General features: G+C 39.2%; 1 protein-coding gene across 1 annotated transcript in view; it reads right to left on the bottom strand.

Annotated features, from left to right (window-relative positions):
* Positions 1-891: 891 nt before the first annotated feature.
* DOCK1 (dedicator of cytokinesis 1) overlaps positions 892-22,404 on the bottom strand; it is a 332,981-nt gene continuing 311,468 nt past the window's right edge. Inside the window, exons 49-52 of the mRNA XM_085299124.1 lie at positions 21,626-21,824; positions 15,903-16,056; positions 11,234-11,379; positions 892-2,228 (exon numbers count right to left, since the gene is read on the bottom strand). Of these exons, the coding sequence (XP_085155250.1) occupies positions 2,133-2,228; positions 11,234-11,379; positions 15,903-16,056; positions 21,626-21,824 (595 nt within the window). The 3' untranslated portion in view covers positions 892-2,132. The remainder of the gene's footprint in view (positions 2,229-11,233; positions 11,380-15,902; positions 16,057-21,625; positions 21,825-22,404) is intronic.

Below are 22,404 nucleotides of genomic sequence, written 5' to 3'. Positions count from 1 at the left end.
ACACCAGATAAGGAGCCAACAGACAGCAAATAAATCAATAGCACTGATTTATTATTGAGCTTAATGAAGTCTCACAGAAGGAGGACTGAATAGAGAAATAAAAGATTATAGCCACTGTCAACTCCCAGAGGGCACAGACAAAAACCAGCACTTGGTCACCAACCTCAGAATAACCCAGAGGATGGGAAGAGGACTTCACAGCAGGCATTTCTCATCCTCCGTGTGTCTGCAAGGAACCCTAGACAAGTACGAGGACACAGGTGCCTTGGTGCTTGGGAATACGTGAGTGAGAGAGTAAGTGTGAGCAATATCAACTTGGTTAAACTTAATCCCCTTCCTTTCCAGTATTGTCTTGTATTGAGCTCTTCTACATTAGCTGAGCTTTGTAGCTGCAATGTCACAAGAAATTCATACTGCATTTGGATATTCTGATATAATGTCACTGGAGAATAAAGGCAGCAAGGATACTGAAAGAAGAATAACGGCCTTAGCAGGACTATTCACTGCTTAGAGACTGCAACTGAATTAGCTTCTGGAATTGCTGAAGTGTGTTTTTACAACACTTTGAGGAGAGTAATGATTCGTTCTGTCCTTTAGAAAGTAAGTGGAACAGAAATGAGAAAAACTCACCAGCATCTCAACACAATCTTCAGCACCGACAGTGCACAAAAATGTGTTTATAGTGTTGAAAAGTGTATTGTATTTCAGTACGACATGTATGTAAGAACAAGCATACCAGCGCTGCGGAAGATCGCAGACTCCTTCAAAATTGTTCTGAAAGCAAAACAATCCAAGGAACGTGAGTATATGTGTATCTCTGTATTCAGTCCTGTAGCTCCTGCAATTCTGCAAGGATGAAAAATGCCAAGGAAATGCATTTTCTTAGACAAGTTTTTAAAATAAACTTTTATTTTTTGAGTCAGTGGTATATTTAAAAACAACCTACTGTAAGAGTATAAAGATTGTAGATAGTAAAAAACAAGTGTGATGACAATAAAAAATGCTAGAGTATAAAGTTAGTTTCCTTCCTCCCTCCCAGCACCTCACCCGACCATTGTCCAATATTTTTCAGAGTCCAATACCTGAAAAAAAAAATTAGCATTTTTTTACACTTTCAGCAATTAAGAAATTAAAAATATGTAAGGCATTATTTGCAGGTACATTAATTCATTATTACATGAAAAGCAGGCACCATAAAAATTAAACATTCTAAAAACCATCATATATACAAACTCTGTACAGAATGATGGCACAAGGACAAAATGATTCCATTCAGTTCATCCTAATCCACAGGAAATATTACACATAAAAAAAAAAAGAAAAAGCTCTTCCTACTCTTATATTCAGCCGTTTGGCTTAGAATGACCACAGATCTTCCCTCCGTACACCTTGTTTCTTTTCCTATACACTCGTAGTCAGTGGCTAAAAGGTTTTCTTAGTTTAAAAACTGATCAACACAAAGAACAGCCAATTGAATGAATAAGTAAATGACTGATCACTAACGACTAATTTTTAAAAGTTCATCAACAGTCAGCTTATTTATAAGACAGAACAATTTTTTAATCTTTTTTTAAAAAAGACATTTCACAAATAGACTGTGCCCGATTTTAAGCTCTGGGCTTAAGTGTTATTTGAGGAAATCCTACGGCAGCTTCTCATTATTGCGAAGCCTAATCCAACGTGCATTGAATTCAGCGTGAATATTGCCACTGATTCCTATATACAAGGAGATTAGGTACAAAATATTCAACTTGTGTTCCAAACTCCACGGCTACCTATGTGCTTTAGGTACAAAATATTCAGCTCTCATTTTAATCTCTATTTTAATAACGCTTTAAGTTATTCAGAATAATAACAAAAAGCTTTTAGGAAGAGGGTACTGTCAGTTGAACGCCTCCCGCTCTCAGGCAGAAATCTAGACTCCTTTCAAGTCGTGGGAGGGAATATCCCCAGTAACGGGGTTAGTGTAGTGGCGGTCCCGGCACGCTGCTAGAAATGCATTTCTTAACGAGTTAGAGTCATTGCACTAAGTGTTAGATACTGCACACCTGAATGAGGTAAACATTATATATCTTAAAGTACTTAGGGAAATGAATTGTTACAGCTTTGTCTTTGGGAAAACGCTTCCTTCTTCACTGGACAATCCCAGAGTCAACGGATGTTTGCTTCCGAGTGGTCTTCGGAGGCGGAGGCGGGGGAGTTTTGCTGGGCAGCGGAGGTGGCAGGTGCTGGAAGAAATGAATTTCAAGCAGGAAATGTTACCCACGAGTGGCTTTCTGAAACATTTGGTAGTTCATACGCAACTGTGAGAGACAGCGGCTAAGTGTGCAACCATGTGATATTTGAAAACACCTCAGCATTTGCTCTTATGAAGATGGAATGCTCCTTGTCATTAGCTTAAAATATAATTTTTCTGACCATGAAAAATCTCTCAAGAGTTCATGATTGATTAGCTCAGTATTTCAGGAAAAATCTTTTGAAACCACTGGTGAAGTTTATAATTCCACACTTTATATCATGATAGAATATTGATTTCTTGGTCTGTATTGATTGCCCTCAGCCCCTAAGCACTACAGAGCTTAAAAGCTACGCTGAAGTAACAGCTTCATTACTTCTCCATTATTTCTGTATTTCACACTTTTGGAACACAAATCATTCTGAAAAATAAAAAGAAACTATTTAAATAAGCAAGTGTCTTACAATTTACCATTACACATTCAGTCTTACTTAAAACGTTCAAATCAGAAACCCAGACTACTTAAAAATATAGATTTTAAATCACGTCATACATTATACAACAGTGCAAGAGCGCTCTCAGATTCTCCAGCTAATTAGACAAATACAGAAAAAAATTATTATGGAGATCAGACACTCTTCTCCCATAAAGTTCAGCCATACATACGATAAAGCGAAATCGTTTCGGTAAGAACAAGGACACTGCAGATTTGCTTATGCGCTTTGCAGTTGGGTAGTTGGCAGCATTTGGCTACGCAGCCACTACAGCTTTTCCATCGCTGCACCGAAGCTCTCCTGCAGCGACGCACTCCATAAACACCCTTTGCTAGCGTTGCTTCCTGAGATCCTTCCCCTGCTTAACAGAGACAAGCCAGCCATCGCCTTTTGTTTTCCTAGGAGCACGATGCCTCTTTTTTCATTTCCGCTCGTTTATGTCTCGTTTTAAATCGCGCCTCTTTACTCAGCCTGTTCCTAATGCCTGCCCAGACTGCCATCGGAGTCGTTTCCACACAAAAGGCTACAGGAACGTTAGCTGCGCGCAAACGCTTTAAACCCTTACAAAGCACGCTGCGAGTCTGCCCCGGCGCCTTCATCGCTGCCACGGGAACAGTTCACGGGTTTGCAGCGGCGTAGGACTACACATTGCAAGCGCCGTGTTTGCAATATTCATGCTGGTGTTGCTATTTCTACTTTAGATCACAGTGACGTGAGAGACTTTTTCTCCTTTACTCAGGTCCTCTGTAAACATAAACTTTTTTATTAAGGTCTTGGAAAAAATAATTGATTATTTCTTAAGCTCAGCAGTATACTCAAACTGGTATACAAACAATTCTGATAAACCAAGTGAAAATGTACAATTTTAGATAACGGCCTTTAAATGATATCCACAGTGGCTACCCAAAACCCATGGTGGTTACAGATGATGCCAGGATATTTCACAGTCTGGTCACTACCAAAGCGACAAAGTGATTAAATCTAGAGTTTTACCAGATTGGGCAGCTTTATTAATCCTCGACCAAACAGCAAGATAAGCTTGTCTGCTGGCAGAGCGAGGAACACTGGGTTTCTGCTGGAAGAGTTTTCCTGTATCCTCACTGGAAAGAAATGTTCTCCCTTCTGTTTGAGAACTTTCCTCATTCCTGCTGGCTCCCCACCTTGGCAAGTGAACAGGCGCCACAGACTCCTCTTGGGGAAGCAATGCCCTAATAATCTGTCCCTGGCTCGCGCACGCCCTCGCCTTCCCCCTTCACCATAAAGTACTTTGCATCAACTTGGACAACAATCAGTTTTAATCTGCTATCGCATGAGAAATTTATGACCAGCAGCAAGACGCTGGAGCTTTCAGCAGGCAACCTGGGGGAGCTAATCCTCTTTGGAAGGGTACATTTGCAGTCAAAATGGATAAAAACGTCAAGAAGATGTCAAACAGACATTGACAGCTTGGACTCCCCATCCACCAGGGGAAGCTTCCTGTGCGCTAATGAAGACAGGAATTAACATGAAGACTTTCATAATCACAGTCCAGTCAAAGTCTGTATCATCTCTTCTGAGGAAAGAACCAGAAGCTTAGAGTCTATCCAAGCCACTGCTGCTGGAGATGTACCCAGAAAGCAAACTGTGTTCACAGTAAATGGTATTCATTTTTAGTAACAGACTTGAAAATTGTACACAATTTATTTCTGATTTACAATGCAACACAGTGCACAATAATGTATGAGTCAGAAAATCATGTCAACATACTAATATGAAAACCTGCTAAAATAAGACTTTCTAAATGCAAAATTGAACTTTTTAAAAGATGTCACTACTTTTCTAAGTATTATGGTCAGGACAATGAAATACTCTACTTGACCAAATATTTTCTTAGCCTGGTACATTAAGCCAGCTCCTGAATCCATGCTAAGGCACCTAAGACTGTCGGGGGTTAGTTAGCTTCACATATTTAGCAGTGACTGGCAGATTTCTCATTCTTCAAAAAAACGGTCAACTGCAGTCACACATCCAAGTATGAGTTTATGGACAAGACTTTTGGAAATACTGGTTATCCTCCTTTACAAGCGTAAAGAGGGTAATTACTGAAATAGTCCATTAAAGATGATGGTCTACAAAGCATCAGCGTACAACATCATGAACTCCTCACGTACAAGAAACTGAACTCAGAACTCAAACAAATTAGTTACCCTCTTAAAATACACTACAAAACATACACATTCTTTCAGCGTTTTCCTCTCAGATATCTTTAACTTCATATTTATCATTAGGCAAAGCCAACTTTGCTGATAACATCATTTGTGAAAAGCTATTTGGAATTTAACTAACATTATATTGGCAATAATTCCCAATTCAATTAGATCAAGGGCATTTCTCAAACAAATGAGCCCTTCATATTGATCACAGAATAATCAAATTATCCCTGAAAACCTGCTACTAAAGAGCATATATAATGCAAATAAAATGAGAATAAGCTAAATATATATGCTATAAATAACAAGCACAAAACCTGCAAGAGCTTAGATTCTGCAAGTAAATTAGGCAGAAAGAAATAACAGAGATAGGTAGATAATTATTATAATTGAATTTACAATTTCCATTAGAAAGTCAGATAAATTTAGTACATGTTCATTTATATAATAAGCTATCACTGAATATATTAAGTAGGCCATGTAACGCTACTCAGGGCAACACTGCTGAGAGATGAGCAAGACGAAACCTGCCAGTAAGGAACTGGTGCAAAGCCCAACCTGACAGGCAGTCCAAGTGCCCAGACGCACCCTCCTTATTCACCTCCCCTCTTGAAGGGAGCCTCCAGATCCATCTTGGAAAGCTCCTATTAGGCCTACAAAGATCATTGATTCGCTCTTCTCCTTAGAAGCTTTGAAATAGAAAACAGTTTCCCATGTTCTGTTTTTTTTGTTTGTTTTTTTACATTTAATTAAGAGCTATTTTGCAGAGCTCGTATTTCTTTTTCAGTGGTTAATCGTGAACCCTCCAAGTGTTTGAACACGCTTTGCTTTCCGAGACACTGACAGAGGCTGCTGGTTCACAGTCAGACCTATTTTGGGCAGGCTCCCTGACTTGCGTGTACCTCAAGGGAAGCGGAAACCTTATGTAAAAGGCACATCTGCAACACAGAAGCAATCTGTTCCTTCTATTTCAAACACTGAATTGCTCCCATTTGTTTGGTTTTTTTTCCCTGTACAGAAAAGAATCGAGTCTAAAAACATTTGTCTCCATTTGTTTATAGAAACAGACTACAGCATACTAGGCATGTGCAGGATACAGGAAAAATAAAGAGGACGAAAATATTTTTACTCTGTGAAGAAGTAAAATATATGAGAAGATCCTCTTAGTCAGAAAATACCGTAAAAAAAAAGCCATGAACAAAATTTGAGTTTCACAGATGGAACCTTGTGCCGTTATTGTAAAAGAGATCCCTTCCTCTACGTCTCTTCTTCGTGAAATTAAGTATCACCAATATGGCTAGATATGGAGATCCAGTCACAGGCACTTCTGTTCTAAGGATGAACAGAGCTAATTAAGTCACAAGCAGTTCAAATGACAAGTAATCATGGTACTGTGCAAACACTTTCAAATACTGGGTTCTAAATTACAGATTCTTGTTCCTACCGTTGGTTTTAGCAAGAATCGGAGTCACCTGACAAGCACCAACCTGCATATTTTTGTTATCGGCACAGAAAAATAACGTATAACCTGAAGTCTTGAAGGAATAGCACTCGCATGCTAAACGGGTGACAACACTCCAGAATCTCAGCCGACAGCATCAACACAACTCCGCTAATCTAAATTGAATTATGGATGTTTTAAGCTAATTGACTGCTCACCCCAATGTATAAGGTTATGTGGAAAATACTGGATGCAACCATGATAACTGATTATTTAAACTCTGTTTTCGTACTTCCCATACTACAGTTTGATCTGACTTTGCATCACCTCCATGAAGTGCCCTTCCTGGAGACTAATTTGAGGACAGAAGGTAATCTTGAGCGTTCTGTTGTGCCAGCACACCGCGTTCCCCTCTGCCCGGCACGCGCTAAACCTACCCTCTCGGGCAAGGGGGGCAAAACCCAAGCGATCCCTGCTGCACCACCAGCTTCTGGCTAGCTTGGATGCCCGATCTGGACACCTGGGTGCTGAACAGCGCCGTTCCCCGGGAGCTCGTGCGGGAATTTCGGCAGCGGATGAAGTGGGACCGGGACTGGGCAGAGGTGCCGTGAGGCACCTGCATTACAGCGCATTTGATACAATTTTTACACTGTTAAATGCATGTGGAGTCTATTAGTATTTCAGCCCATCCTGTAATAAGCAATGGCAGTTCATTGATTTTTGAGGCTTATAAAAAAGTGTCTGTGAGCCATTTAGAAATTTTTTGCTCTGACAGAGCTTAACCCATCCACCCGCAGACTGGCAGAAGCAAGCCAGGGCAGAGGACAGGGAGAAAGACATGTGTACAGCTTAAACCACTGTCAGAAATAATGATCAGATAGAAATAAAAATTGAGGCTTACATAGAAATTAAAAAAAAAACAGAAATACATAAACATAATTCGTATGTGTATGTGAATACACTTAAAAAAATTCTAGTCTCACTGGTGTTTTGGTCATCTTCTAGCTACAGAAAGCCCTACTCTCATAAATCTGGTTTAAAAATTCAACTTCGCTTGCAGAAACATGTGTCTGGTCACTGTCTCCTGGGAAGGTGGATTCCACATTGCTGCCGTAAGCCCTAGAACCGTTGTCTCATCCAAATCTCCCTTCCCCATCACCTTCTCCTCATCCAGCTCCACCAAAATGTTCAGGTTTGTCTTCCTGGACTACCTAGTCCATCCTTCCTGATTATTTTTCAGACCTTGAGGTCCCATGAAAACAAAACGTGGATCTATGCCTAAGTGTCAGTCTTAGCCATTGATTCTCATTCATCATAACAGAGCAAAACCTGCTTTTCTTTTTGCATCAGAGCAGACAAAACCATCTTGTGGCGGGGGAACTATCTTCTGGATAGATATTATACTTCTAAGTGTCAGGGGAAGCCTGAGATTCAATCAGAGGGTTCTTTTTTTTTTTTTTTTTTTTTTTTTTTTTTTTTTGAAAATCTGTAGTATCAGAATAGGATATGTTTATTTCCATTTGTGACCAAACACAGAACATGTGTTAAAATTTAATAAAACTGTCTAACAACATGCTTTCCCCCCCCATTTCATGTTTTTTCAGCTTTTCCATGAGAGACTGCTAATGCTAATGCTTCCCAACCCCAGGTGGAGAGCCCTGCAGCAAGCCTTGAGCCCTTTCCCTCCAGCCACCTTGGTTGAGGGCAGGGGAGCGGAGGAGAACCTCCCGAGGACTAATGTCAAAGAAGAAAACAATTGATATCACTGAAATAATTGCTCCCTAACTACTATCTAGCGTAGTAGTTTCAGCTGATTTTCACCTCCTTGGCTTTGGCCACTGAAGACTTTTAGGTCATTTTTTTGCTCACCGCACCTAATATAAGAGATGGAGAGCGATCAGCACTGCAGTACAGACACTGCAACATATTTAAAAATCTTCAGGATTTTTACTTCTGTGCAAATGCTTTCAATATACGCAATTAAGCAGTAAACTTATTCCCAGCCTGAATGTTGCTAGCGCAACAGTCAAAACGGCCGCTGCCACCATTAGGCGCGTGGGTCTGGTTTGGGTCTCGCATTACGCACCGCTTCAGTCCTTGCTACGCTTGGCTTGCCGAGGTCTGTATCTACTGATGGATTGATCAAGATCTCCTCTGAATCGTTATCTGCCACTTAGGAAGCGTTATAGCGGATATTATAAATGTAAGTGCTCCTTTGTCTATTTTCTTTGAGTTTCCCTTTTCTCCGTGAATACTAAGCAGCTGGTTGATTTTTATGCAAGGGTATGTATGAACCCATAAAGAATCAGAAGTGCCTAAAGGAATCCCTTGATGTAATAATAATCCTTGCAGGAGTCATAGACTTTTTCTTTAAATGTTCCCATATATTATTAAGAACATTTTTAGCAGAACAAGTCATACAGTGCAAGAAAATATATATAAGGGTATCATAGTTAACAATGAATAAGAGGACAATGAGAAACTTATAATTAGATGATTACTGGCATAAAAGACTTAAGTAGACTAAGTTAACRGCGAAGTCCAAACAATCCAAAATTACAGTCTCAGGCACTACATGACATCATTGCCTGCAGTTTGCTTCAAAGCACTGAGCATTCCTTGATGCATTTATCAAGGCAGGCTTTCCTTCTCTACACTTTTTTTTTTTAAATAACCTACTGAAAGGCAAACTGTATTGAACCAGGTAATAACTTCTAATGCTGGGAGATCTTTCCAATTTAAAAGCTACTAAGATAAGATTATCTATAATATTTTTCACTAATATTTCTTTATTGCTACAAACCACATGTAATTTAAAAAAATCATCAGTTTACTAGGCAGGTAATTATAAACTCTAGTTATTTCACCCATGGAGAAGGGTATGAAAAACTGCCCATTGGGATTTATTCATAGCAATAATAAGAACGTACCCATCTGATCTTTCATGTTCAGCATTCCTCATTTTCTTTATGTTCTTTAAAACTTATTTCCTATAAGCTTAATGAAATGAATGTGCAGAACSACTGCTGTAAGACTACTGTAAAATATTCTAAGACTAATACCTAGGGCTTTGTGGAAAAATCTGTTTCAGACTCATTTYCCAGACCTCTTAACTATATTCCCTATTCTTCAAAAGTTTATAAAAATATAGATGCTGAAGAAAATTTTATACACTTAACTAAGCAGATGTAGCTTAAATTTGACCMCATTTCTAAGGTATGGTCACATCGTGAGCTCCTTCGAGGCTGGATGTTAAACAGCAGGGCCCATTTTTACAGTTACTAAATAAATAAACAAACAAATACAAGTTTGCAAAAATCCAGATCACATTACTGTTGTTGCAGTCTTCCATCTAATGATAAAGAAATCATSTTCATGACAGGTATAGGAGCTGCACAAGGTTATGCTCCTAACAGCCAACGAGACTGAGGCCAGGAGCTCAGTCGTCTCCAGACCTGCACTTTAACCATCACAGCCTGATGGTGTTTGCAAACAGTACAGTAATTATGTAGCGTTTGCCTGCTGAACAGAAAGCACCTTCAAACAGCCTTGCAGGGAAGGGAAAAGCAACCTTGCAATCTGGATTTTATGCCTTACCACACATTTTATCATCTCCTTGTTTAACATGTCTTATCTGAGAATTGATCTCAAGTTTGCAATCCTGAGCTACTACCATGACCTAAAATGAATAGTATATTATACAAAATTAATTTGCTATCCTGGAGCTCATAAAGGAGGTGAGGAGTTTAACAAATCTGAAAGCTAATTTCAATTTCTCAAGTTTCTTCACRAAAACTGATTCCTTAGACAAAATTCCTAGTGGTCTTCCTGTTCATTCTGCAATTTTCTACTCRGGGCCTGTATTCAGGTTAACCGTCCTGTTGAGAGAGAGGTTAGTGAAACACATAGAGTTTTGTCACACTAAGAGCTTGGTATGCATAGTTGGAAAATAGAGAAAAAGAGTTCACAAAGAAATTTAATGAAAACATTCAYTAAAACCATGCAGCTCCAGGGAAGYGCTACTGAAGAGACCCCGGGAACAGGAAAGTTTTCGATGTATGCCTATAACAAATAAATCACTGTGTTGTGAATAACAGAGCTCACGTTCCTAAAGTTACTCCTACACTTGTTTTTTCCATTTAGCCTGCCAGTGTTAAATTGGTGCAACAGTTGAAACAGTTATGATTTCAAACCTGGGGAGAGATGGGCTTGCTTACTGTCGCGCACCGCGGTGGTTTGCGTTAAACACAGCTATTCACACTGTAAGATTAAATTCTTGCCTGACTCTTTTTCCGCTGAGATTAGAAATACTTTCTCTAACCATGAAAATTTACTGAATAGCAAATTAATCAACAGTTTCATCTCAATGAAGAACTTCAGAAAACTGCAGGAAGACTCCTCTGCGAAGAGAAAGGAATCACTACTGCTAAGAAGTTTTTCACGAAGCAACTCCTTTTGCTCCGAGGGAGCACGTGCATTTGCCTCTAGGAAACAAGTGGCAACCGCATGCCTACAAACCAGAGCTCCAAAAGGGAGCGATGTCAGGTACACATTTTATTTCCTTTCCTGAAACATGATTGAAAGCATATAAAAACAAATTTGCTGCTGGGACTATACCCTGTCAGTTTAAGCTCCCTTACAAACATAGCTAACAGCATTTTGCTTAGTCTTCTCCACGAGAATCAATCTAACCTGCCCTCGTGTCAGTTAGGATGAGTGATGCCGTTCCTTCATGTTCTCGACATTTTTTTGCAATTACAGGAACTGGTGGATCCCCTGCCTTCCCCGCCAGCAGGATGACCTCTGGCTGTTGGCCAYTGAAAGTATAAAAGCAAATAAAACTGCAGAAAATGATCCCCATCTCTGGACTCACCCTTTGATGTGCAGGGGGGGATGTCGTGGGGCTAATCAAGTCTTGGCTTTCCAGGAGATTCCCGTAATCTGCCATGCTTCCTTTGAGAGGCAGCGGAGGAGGGATGTCCATGATTTCTGAACTAGACATACCATTCAGCTCCAAATCTGTAAAAGGGAACATTTATTTAACTCTTGGAATAACCCARCTGAATCCCAAGAGCTAGACTATGCCAACTCTCATGGCACTGACACACTGATGATACGGCACATGAAATATCTTCGTCCTCTCTTCTTCGCCTCTACAACTATCTGAAGTTCATCTAATGAAGGATTTTAAAGTACTACAAATGAACAACCCTCCCCACCATGACTTGAAAGCAGGTATGTTGTGTCAAGATGGGCTAAGTTTTAGGGTAGACCCTAAGATACTTGAAAGATATCTCTCTTTTTAATAGAAAAGGAAGATTTTGCTTCCTTAAGGTTTCACTAGTGAATATTCATAGCTCATATAAAGCAAATGTAGTTTTATCAACTCTAAGCTCTGCACTTGCATTTTGCATGTTAATAAACAACAAAAGTAAGTAAAAAAGTAAGTAGGTGCACCCATAGAATATAATCAAGCCAAGCTTTATTTACCTTTCTATAGCAAACTAGGAGAAAGCTTTCTGTAAATAAAACACACAAATGAAAACCTATCATTAACCACATTTCTCTCTCAAAAATTTTCAAACTCCAGATAACTACAATAAACCAGCAGTCATCGTTAGGTGCTTAAGTAAATAAAATCATGCAAGAGTGGGTAGAAACATTTTTACTACTATTGGCTGGGTAGAAAGTTCCTTTCTYGTAGAAGATAAATCGTAACAGGTACACGCTATGGAGGAGAATAGCCTGAGGGACAATAAAGCTCCACTTATTAAGGCCGAAGCGATACAGAGGTTTTTGTGTTGAAATCCATCCATGGTGCATTTCAGGGTAATTCAGTCATTCCAACACATGCAAAATCCACTATGAGCTCTATGAGATAAGAAACTTAATTTATTTTTGACAAATTAGGGAAACTGTTTTCATTCACAGAATGAAAAAAAATGTTATTTTTATTTTACTGGGGTGATTTGTGAAACAAGTGGAAGACTTGTTTATGTAGATATTTTTATTGCAAGGATGCTATCAATGTCTTACACAATGCGTCCTTTTATTGTTCCCTAAAATGGGCTCTGACTAACACAATTTAACTGTAAGGCAGAGGTATTGATTTGTCACTGAAAACTGTAATTTCACCCTCCTTCCTCACACTTGAACTTTCAGTACATCAGGAACAAGAATCTTTTCCATCCCAGGCTTTCAAACTTTTAGTGGCTTCTCCCACATCAGGCTGAAAAGTGTTATTTGTCCTTCAGGACCTGAATGGTTTTATGGACTCTTTCTTTAATACTTCTTATTTTTTCTAGCAATCCTTGAATCTCTCATCACCTCTTCTATCCCTTCTGCTTGTCAGCCTTGCTTTTCTCTACAGAACTTTTCTCCATTCCCCAAATGTTGCAGTATTCCTTATATTTTCAAATAGGTATTTCCATCAAAATCTACTTCTACTAAGCCTATATTATTAAAATGTATAATTTGAAAACAACAGTATCCACTTATTACCAAGTATTAACACTGAAAGGGAACTTTGGAACTTTCTTGTTAATTTGCTATCAATGTCTAAATATCACTGGCATTTGAGGGCATAAATCTCATGGAAAACAGCTCTTTGGCACAAACACTGCATGTGCTTGCTCATCTACAACTACACCCATCSTATTTATTTATTTATTTATATGCAATTTAGGAGAACATTGGGAGATCTTTGGAAAATTGTATTTCCTTTCCAGGCTAAGTTTTAGCAGGACCCTGAGTTGTGCTTTGCAGAGGGAAACCTTCTTTCAGTATTTATTGTAAACAATCCATGTTTTAAGGTCTCACTACATACTTTCCACAGGTGGAAAGCGAAAATCTGCATAGTAACATGCTATTATCTGTAGATAAATGTTACAAGTCCAGTCTTACAACCTTTTAGGAGGCAAATTTAACTGTCCCGAACATTCATTTTCAAATGTTACATGAGATTACAGTATCTAGCTTCTCCTGTGCCATTATATGTAACCTAATACCAGCTACCAAGAAGGTAAGACAAATTTGGTTATGAATTAGAATACTGACATTACTAGTATTTTCATAATCACAACTCTGAAGTAGGGAAGCTATTGATCACATTCAGGCAATTCATACAATTTCAGCTGAATGCTCTCCAAAGAAACCACAAACTGCCAAAACTAGAATTTCACCATGGTCAGAGAAACAYTGACTTTTTTCCTTATAATAGTTTATCTACTAAAAAGATGTAAAAATAAAATCTTTGCAACAGAAGCATTCCATATCTTTACTGACAGACTACTTTTCTATTTTAGAAACTGTGTTATAACCATCAAATTAACTTCCTCTCCATTTTTGGTCAAAAAAAGTGTATAGGGAATTCTCATTAAAAAAAAAAGTTATTTTTTGAGAATACAAACACTTTGTTTCTTTAGCAGCTAAATCCTACTGCTGATCCTACATATCTGAGGCTGACATTTGGAAGATCCACGGAAAGACACATGAGCAAGGTTTCCGTGAGAGGTACGGAGGAAACAGCTTGTGGAGGCAGCTGCGCTACATGGTCAGCGACACCCTGGAGGGCCACCAGCTCTCCGCACAAGAGCTGCCCCGACCTGCTTCTCCTCCTCTTCCCTCCGCTCCTCCGCTCTGGTCACAGCTCTCCCTTTCTGCAGTTCCCACGGCCACGCACGGCAYCCTCACAACCCGACTCCTCTGCAAGATAGCCCCGAAACCCTGTAAACGTGGGCAAAATACTTCCACGCACACAAGCGGTTCATAACACACACTAACTGGACAACGTTTTTCACCTGAACCTATCGACCACGTTGTACACTCCGTTCTCCTACGCCACGAGCAAACGGGCAGAGTCGCTCAGCGACCCGTAACTGCGTGTAGTCTACTTTTGCACCAAACTTTGGAATAGCTAGAAATGTCAGCGTTATAATTCTTTAAGCAATTATGGAGATGTCCCATATATTTTGCAACAAGCAAGTTTATATTACATAAAGCCCATAAATCTCTAGAATGAGACAAATATTCTCAGAAATACACGATGGTTTCAGATACTTTTTCAAAAAAAGAGATCAAGTTGGTTTTAATAAATATAAGAAGAAAGAATCCCATTCAGAGAATATTCTTTGCAGAAATCCATGTAGTTCATTTTCTCTGTATTTTCAGTTTTTAATATGCTGGTAGTTTTCGGAAATTAAACCTGAAAAGGAAGGAGCGAGTTCACACTTATCAAAATGATTGTTTAGGGTGTCTGACTATGCAAAGGAAATGCTGCATTGATTTGCACTTGCTTATCCTCTTCCACATTAGCTCTGTAATCACCAACTGGAACAGTTACAGGAAAGCCACACGCCTTTCAGAGGACAACTCTGTTACTACAGAKTTGTAGAACAAACACATCCCTGCTCAGAGGACACGTTTTTGCTATTTGCTGTGACATGAATTTTGCAAAACACTCGTTATTTGAAGAGAATATTTAAAGCAAATTAAAAGAGTGAACTCAACCAACCAAGATTTTTTCTTAAAATAGACMATCTATATGCATCTTTACTAACATATAACTCTTTTCTGCTGTATGAGAGGTCACTTGTGTGTACGGGTGTCTGTGCGTGTGTGTGTGCACGCAGGCGCTAAGTGTCAGCAACTGAAAACTCTGAAAGTCAATTTTTGGAAAACAGCATGTAAAAGAAATAAGTTTTGTATTACATTYAGTTTTGTCATAGGGTTTCCTGAAGACTGAACCAAACATACAATATTTTACAGAAAAACTGAGTGACAGACGTCAGGATATCAAACAAAAATAGTTGTAAAAGACATTTTATTCTTTGCCTTGCATTCACTATATAGCAAACAAAAGTTCTTCTAAGGTATAATTACATTAGATGATTATTTTTTCAGTCTTTATCATCCAAAATGCCCTACAAATCCAAACACAACACTCATTTTTGATAGTTCCTAAATATACGAGTAATTGCTAACRCTTATTTGAAAAGGAAAAGAAACTTTGTCAATGCAATAATTTGCTTGCTTTTTTAACATGTTGAAATATTTTTTGTTACTTAACAAATGCAAGAAGTATAGCACTGAGAGCTAAATTCTTGTGTCTGCAAGTCATATYACATGGTGGATGGCACAAAGACTAAACGAAAGAACTAAAAACTAAGATGGTGAGAATTTCTGGGCAGAAATATTAATGAAAAATTTGATCTTAATACTGATTTGTTGCCTAAAATAGTTATTCAGGTCCTAAAGTTGTAATCTGTTTGCAGAAATATGGCTGCATGAGTGAGCACTATAAAAAAATTCACGTACAAGGGACTTGTAGAAAGAGGAAACTTYTGTTAAAAGTAATGTAATACTAAGGAACCATATCTTTCCTGGAACTTGGTCTGGRCACAGTTCTGGGCAATGTGCTCAAGATGACCCTGCTTGAGCAGGGGGTTGGACTAGCCGRTCTCCAGAGGTCCTTTCCAACCTCAACCATTCTGTGATTCYGTAGYTTTGTGAACTTCATTAAAACAGAGCAAACAAAAACTTACTGGACTGTAGGCTGAAGGAAAGTTTTGTCCGTGGAGTTATTGGAGGTGGTGTAGCTTGAGAGCAGGGCGAGGAAGGAGACACGGAAAAACGCCTTTCACTCGAAATGACGTTAATGACTTGGCTCTTTGGTCTCTGTGGTCTCAGCGGGCTGATCTGCAATGAAAATCGTAATCCTTTCACTACAGCACGGCACAGAGTATAAGCAGCTACCGGCAGTATGACGACAGTTCATCAAGGTTACGAAGTACAGGAATCCAAGTTATTACTGCGCAGCAGAACATGCAATTGCTACATCTTCCCACAACTTCCTAAACCGTAACAGCGCAATGATAACCTACAATACTTTTGATTTAACTCAGCATTTCACAGCTCCAAATGTTTTTCCCTTCTCAGGAATAACAATGAGACAGTGCAGAGACCTTCCTTTAGCCTGGCCTATTTTTCTGAAGCAATGAGCCAATTCCCAAAACACTTGCTTAAAGCATACRAGAGCTGTAAGTCTATATCCTCACACAAGATTGCCCAGCATTCAAAAATCTTTCCTTTCTTCTCGCAGGGCTCTATCCCCTGCTTAAAATTTCTCTCTCCAGCTGTCTGCATGCTCCAGGTCTCTTCTGAGGCAGAACTTACCTTCCAAATCCACCTCCCTGATTCTGCATTTCTATGCTCATGTTTAATCCACTGAAACAGCCCTGTTCTCTTGCTCTGGTGGCTCCATAATCCATTTTAATTTTTCATCAGAAGCTCTGAAACACTACCTGTAATCTGATGGGCAACTAATATTTTTGTTAAGGTTGACTTCAAGGTTATTGACTTCAATTTTGAGCTCTGCTGTTTCTTACCTGCCCACTGGTAGCTGTATTTTCAGTAATCACAGGGAGAAAAGGAAGTTTTCATATGCAGGAGATCACAGAAAATGGAGCAGAGGCCTACAGTTGAGATGGGCAGTGAAGTGAAGGTACCGTAGCAGGACAAAACAGAAACTGGCAGCAGCTATTCCTGCTTTCTGAATAATTTTGTTGCTTCACATTTTTTTTTTTAAAGTATTTTGTGAAGGAGAAATTTAGAATGAATGCTACCTCAGATTTTCAGAAAACAAACCCTAAAAGATTGGTTTCCGTTATGGGCTGTATCTCTGAGGCCCAACTAACATAACTTTTTATGAAAGAGAATAAAGACTTTGAGTAAAAATTTCAGAAGTTTGTTTGATACTAAATGTCCCAGAGACCCCAAAGGTTTCTTTTTGCACGATCTTTTAAAATAGATTTTTAATGAACTGGATAAGCATTGTAATCGCTTTCTTGGAGGTATATAATGACAAAAAGGGAACAAAGAAGAATGCACTAATTGGCAGGGAAACCTGGAATTCCAAAATCAAGAGAAAAACCAACAACTGGAAACAAACCTAAAAGCAAATCCACAAGTTTATCTGGTCTATRGCCGTTCATTTCAAATAAATTTTAACTTTTTATGTCATACTAATAAGCTTGGTCCTCTTMTCCAAGGTTCACATAAATTACGGTTCTGCTAGAGGAGAAGAGCTCTAGTTACTCAGATCTTAGGAGACTGCTAATCCACAGCAAACCCACTGCTAACTTTTTTTTAGACTAATGAAAGCAGGATCAATAGTAAGTGGTGTTAGATGTCATTAAATCAATAAAATATACAGCCTATTATTCTGATTTCTAACATAAGCTTTTGAGTTKTCTGTTAACTACCTGGCTTCAGTATTAGATCTGTTATCAATTCACAGAGTGGAAGAACTAACAATGAGAATTCACATTAAAGAAGTTTATTTGATACTTAAAAGAAGATGCATGTCTYGAGAAAACTATAAAGACATAACTGATGATCTTCACATATCAAAGTGTTTAGTTTATCTTCTGATAAGATCAAAGCAGTACAAGATCGCTGTAATTAGGGTTCGGGTTTTGAACAGTTAGAAGATTCATATGAATACAGTGAAATTTGGGGAAAAACTTATTTAAGCTATAAAACAAGACAACACATAGTACGAATCTTAGACTTTTAAGAAAGCAAGATCTCCTCGAAATAATTCTGCAGTTTAAAAGTCTTCTCATATTCTTCCACAAATATTCGCCGAATTGCAAGAAAAAGTTCCTGTGTAAGAAAATCCACCAGAGCGAGGGAAATCCCCACTTCATTAAGTGTACTGCATCCTCCAACAGAGAGGCATGAGACAGGGCCACCGATTAGGGGGCTGCTCATGCCCCGTGCTTCCACACGTAGGCTATTTAGATGGAATAAATAGGCCTGCAAGGAGAAGATGCTGGAAACGGAGGAGATCCATTGAGACAAGTGCCTCGGGATGCCAAGAGACCCGGGCACCACTGGGTGTCCAAGAGTGGTAACGACAAGCCAGCACAGAGCACGAGGCAGGCACAACTGCCCGGGAGCCGTAATGTCCCCCGGGGAAGGGACRGCAACACCGGCTAGAAGCAACTTTGAGGGAGCGAATGAGTGGCCGTGTGAAATCTGAAAAGATCTGTTACAAATTTCACCAATCGACTGAAATACTATAATTCAGTTAGTAATGCTACAATGAGTTCTAAARTTCTCAGCAGAAAGAATCCAGTAACTAACACTAAATTAATACTAAAATCTCATTTTTAAAGCTGTCTACATGTTTATCTTAATCTCAATTTCTAGTCAAATCCTGAGTCCAACTTTTTTTGGAAAAAAGAAATCCTTAATATTTTTATTTGTTTTCGTCGCTGTCTTTTTTTAGGCTAGCCTACATTCTGCTCCCAAGCTCCTTAGACAAGAGAAACCCAAGTGTCTTAAATTTTTGTTCGTAAAGCACAACAGTAATATTGCTTTGGGTAATAGTGCTCTTGGGTAGTTTAATTTTAAAATGGAAACTTAGAAACAATGCAACCCACAAAAGTAGAATGATGGAAAAATTGAATTTTTACCCACAGAAAATGATAGGTGCCATACCTCTCCAGAATACAACATTTTTAAGACAAATCAAATTTTATCTTTACGCTACCTGTYGCTGTATTTCTAAAATTCCTGAAAACGTTAGTGGGAATTATACAATGACTCCCTAACTAATCTTTTTCGAGCGTTTTCTCCATTTCGCACATTAGAGAAAATCAACTACATTAATATGAAGCATTAAAAACTGACTTGTCATTTTGGAGGTTGCCAAGTACTTTGCAAATATTGAAAAGAGAAAGTTTTTCTTTCCAGTGAACTCCTTTTTCTATCAATACTTTGTAGATCTCAAGAACCTCTTCCATTGGCTCAAAGTATCTGCAAGAAATGAAGGTTGTATTTAATTTTTCCCCTCTCTGTCTAACCAGGAGACAATTAGCCATACTAGTCATGCACTGAGAGCTCTTGAGTGGGGAAAGAGAAGAAAACTCAAGTTAAAACGTGTTGGAGCTGAGCCCATTTGTGTTCCTCAAAATACAAACCTTTCTTGAAAGGAAGACAGCAGTCTCTGCCTTCCATCATCCAGAAGAAACATAACTGGAGTAACTGTAACCTGGTGCGTATCACATGCTCCTTTTAAGCACGTAAGATCTCCGCTGCCTCCAGTGGACACCAGCCCAGGAACTGCTGTATGGCTTTTCCCGTTGAAGTAGGTGGGTGCATCTCCAGTAGGTGGGTGCATCTCCAGTAGGACTGCTTCTGCATTAAGACATTACGCTTCCAAAGTAGTCAAATGGGCATCAGTCAAGGCTGTAACTCCATGAGCTATAATGTGTGCAAGCATATTTTTCTGATTATATTGTTTTTACGATCCTTGCTGCATGGCCAACGAAGAGTTAAAATTAGTAAGAATAAATATAGGCATTCTGCCCCTAAGAGGTAACAGGGATAAGTCTCATTCACAGAAATTGGTACTGAATACTGCTAGTTTAAAGATCGAAGAGGACAAGTGTCCTGAAGTAAATGAATCTGCCCTTGGTAAATTGATGAYGGCTGTTTCCAATCAGGCAACRGGCAGAAATTGAAGCACAGGMAGTTCYGCCTGAGCGTGAGGGGGAATTTCTTCCCTGTGAGAGTGACGGAGCMCTGGACCAGGTTGCCCAGAGAGGTTGTGGAGTCTCCTTCCCCGGAGATAGTCAAGGCCTGCCTGGATGCAACCCTGTCTACCATGCTCTAGGTGACCCTGCTGAGCAGGGGGGTTGGACTAGATGATCTCCAGAGGTCCCCTCCTACCTTACTGATTCTATGATCCTGTCTTTTGTGCACTCAAAAACGGCTTCAAGAAGTGTTTGCTCCGTAATTGTTCTGGGGACTGAAGTGAGGCTGGCCGAACTGCAGCTCCCGAGATCTTCCTTCTTGAACATGGGTGCAAGCAACATTGGCATTTTTCCCAGTCATGAATCTTCCCTGATCTCCAAGACCTTTTGACGATGACAGTGATCTTGCAATGACATCAGCCAGCTCCCCCAGCATCCTCAGATGCATCCTGTCTAGTCTGTCTAGTCCCATGAACTCCTGCAAGCCCAACTGACTTCGCTGCTCAAAAAAATCAGATTTCTTCTGCTTCTCTCCTGCAGACTCTGCTAGAATGTTTTGGGATTTGGGAGGTGTGAGTGCAAACCTTAGCATTTTCATGTTTAGGTTCAGTCAAAATATGACTGCTGCAATGTGCCTAATACCTCCAGAGCTCAATGCACTGTGCCAAAGAGATGAGACATACAGAAATTTGTGCAAAATGTATTTTCTCTCTGAAAACATTCTCACAGCACTCATTTGACTTGGTTTGGCAGGAGGAACCTCCATTCTAGCAAACGAGGACTGATCCCAAATTTACTGACGTCAATGGAAAAACTGTCACTGGTTTCAAAAGAGTTTGGGTGAATCTCCTGGAACGCACAAAGAATTTAATATGAGTTTTTGCTAAGCTAATACCAAGAACTGGGGCTATCATCATGAGCAATTGCTCAGAGAGGAGTAGTTTYAGAAGTCCATTGTAAATATTACAGCCACCAACGAAAGACTCTGCTGAATTAAAAGTTCGCTGTGCGAATACATGTGCAAATTTTAAGAGATCATTACTGTTATTTCTTGAGGGCAAGTCTTAAACTATTGCCATCAAAACAGGAGTCCTCTCAGGGGCTCCAGTTACAATTAGAAGTTCACACATTTGCTGCTCTGGCTTAAAATGGACTTGCTTTCAATTTAAGAAATAAAACTTCTAAAGTTACCTAAGCCTTTAGGACAGTTTCAGAGAATTAGATATATGCCAGGAAGAGAGGGCTTAAAAGAGATATACCCTATAGTTAATATCCTTATACACAGCCACCAGTGGAACTGCTCACAATTTTCTGCTCAAAATAGCCTTTCAAGAACACATAATTTCCATGCATGAAATGACCTTATAACATTTCCACCAAAAAGTGTCTTGCAGTAGTCAGTGGAAATATGAGAAAACCCATCACAATCTACTGGAAACCATAACTTCAAGARACTGCTAAAATGGCAGCATTTATTTTACTTCAGATGTATCATTTGCTCCTTCCACTGAACAGGCATATACAGATTTCTGTAGATTTTCATGCAATATATCTCATTCTTAAAATATACTTACTATTGATTATCAAATACATTAACATGATAACGTATTTGGGCAGCATTATTTTTACTTTAAAAATAAGCTTATCTGTAAAATTCAACATTCGATTTTAAAAACAGAATGAACATTGCTCATAATTAAAGCATTACTTGTTATCAAAGTTACCGTTTCTGAAAGGATCACTGCTTCAGACTGCTGCAGAGAAATATCCGTAGATTTAAAATCTTTATCAAATATTTCTTGATGTTTGCTGTTTCTTTTCTCCTTCTTCTTTTCTTTCTTGTCTTTATCAAGGTCATCCTTGTCCAATTTATCTTGAGACCTGGAATGCATTTTTTTTGGCAGGAGGGGCTCAAGCACAAACCTAAAAAAAAAAAAAAAAAAGATTTAAAAAATTGTGGCTTCGATCAATAAAATACTATTTTCAAAACACTTAAGTTTATTTTTCATAGTCCTAACAAGGCCTGAACTCATTTGAGTTCAAAGATGCTTTGTTAATCCAGTAAAACTTAGCAGAAAGCAAAGCACGGGCAGAAGTTCATAAAAATCGTAATTGTCATGATAAAATTTACAGCAGAGCTGCTGAAGGATCAGTACTGCCTATTTCCCTGCCCCGCAGTAAATCCCGGTTTACAGCCGCACAAACTCTTGAGTTTCACCGTATGTGCTTACATAAAAATGAATTTATATCTCCGCGCTCCTGCTACGCGCGTTGGGGCGGTGAGGTGGAAGCGGCAGGACCCTGCGCCGTGCGCCTCGCAGGCGCTCCGTCTGTCTCACACCAGCTTTGTGCATGTCTTTAAAACAGCCTCAAATTCCTCCCGGATAGCTTTTTTTTTTCTTCTTCCCCCATGGAAAAGAGGATATATGTATTCCCAGAGTTGGGAAACTCYTTCGCAGCGGTGCAGCAAGTTCCCACCGGACACGCGCAACACGGAAGGCTT

The sequence above is a fragment of the Rhea americana genome, unplaced genomic scaffold (genome assembly GCF_003343005.1).
Source record: "Rhea americana isolate MKP2758 unplaced genomic scaffold, rheAme1 scaffold_145, whole genome shotgun sequence".
NCBI lineage: Eukaryota > Metazoa > Chordata > Aves > Rheiformes > Rheidae > Rhea > Rhea americana.
This window is presented reverse-complemented; position numbering and strand designations above follow the sequence as displayed.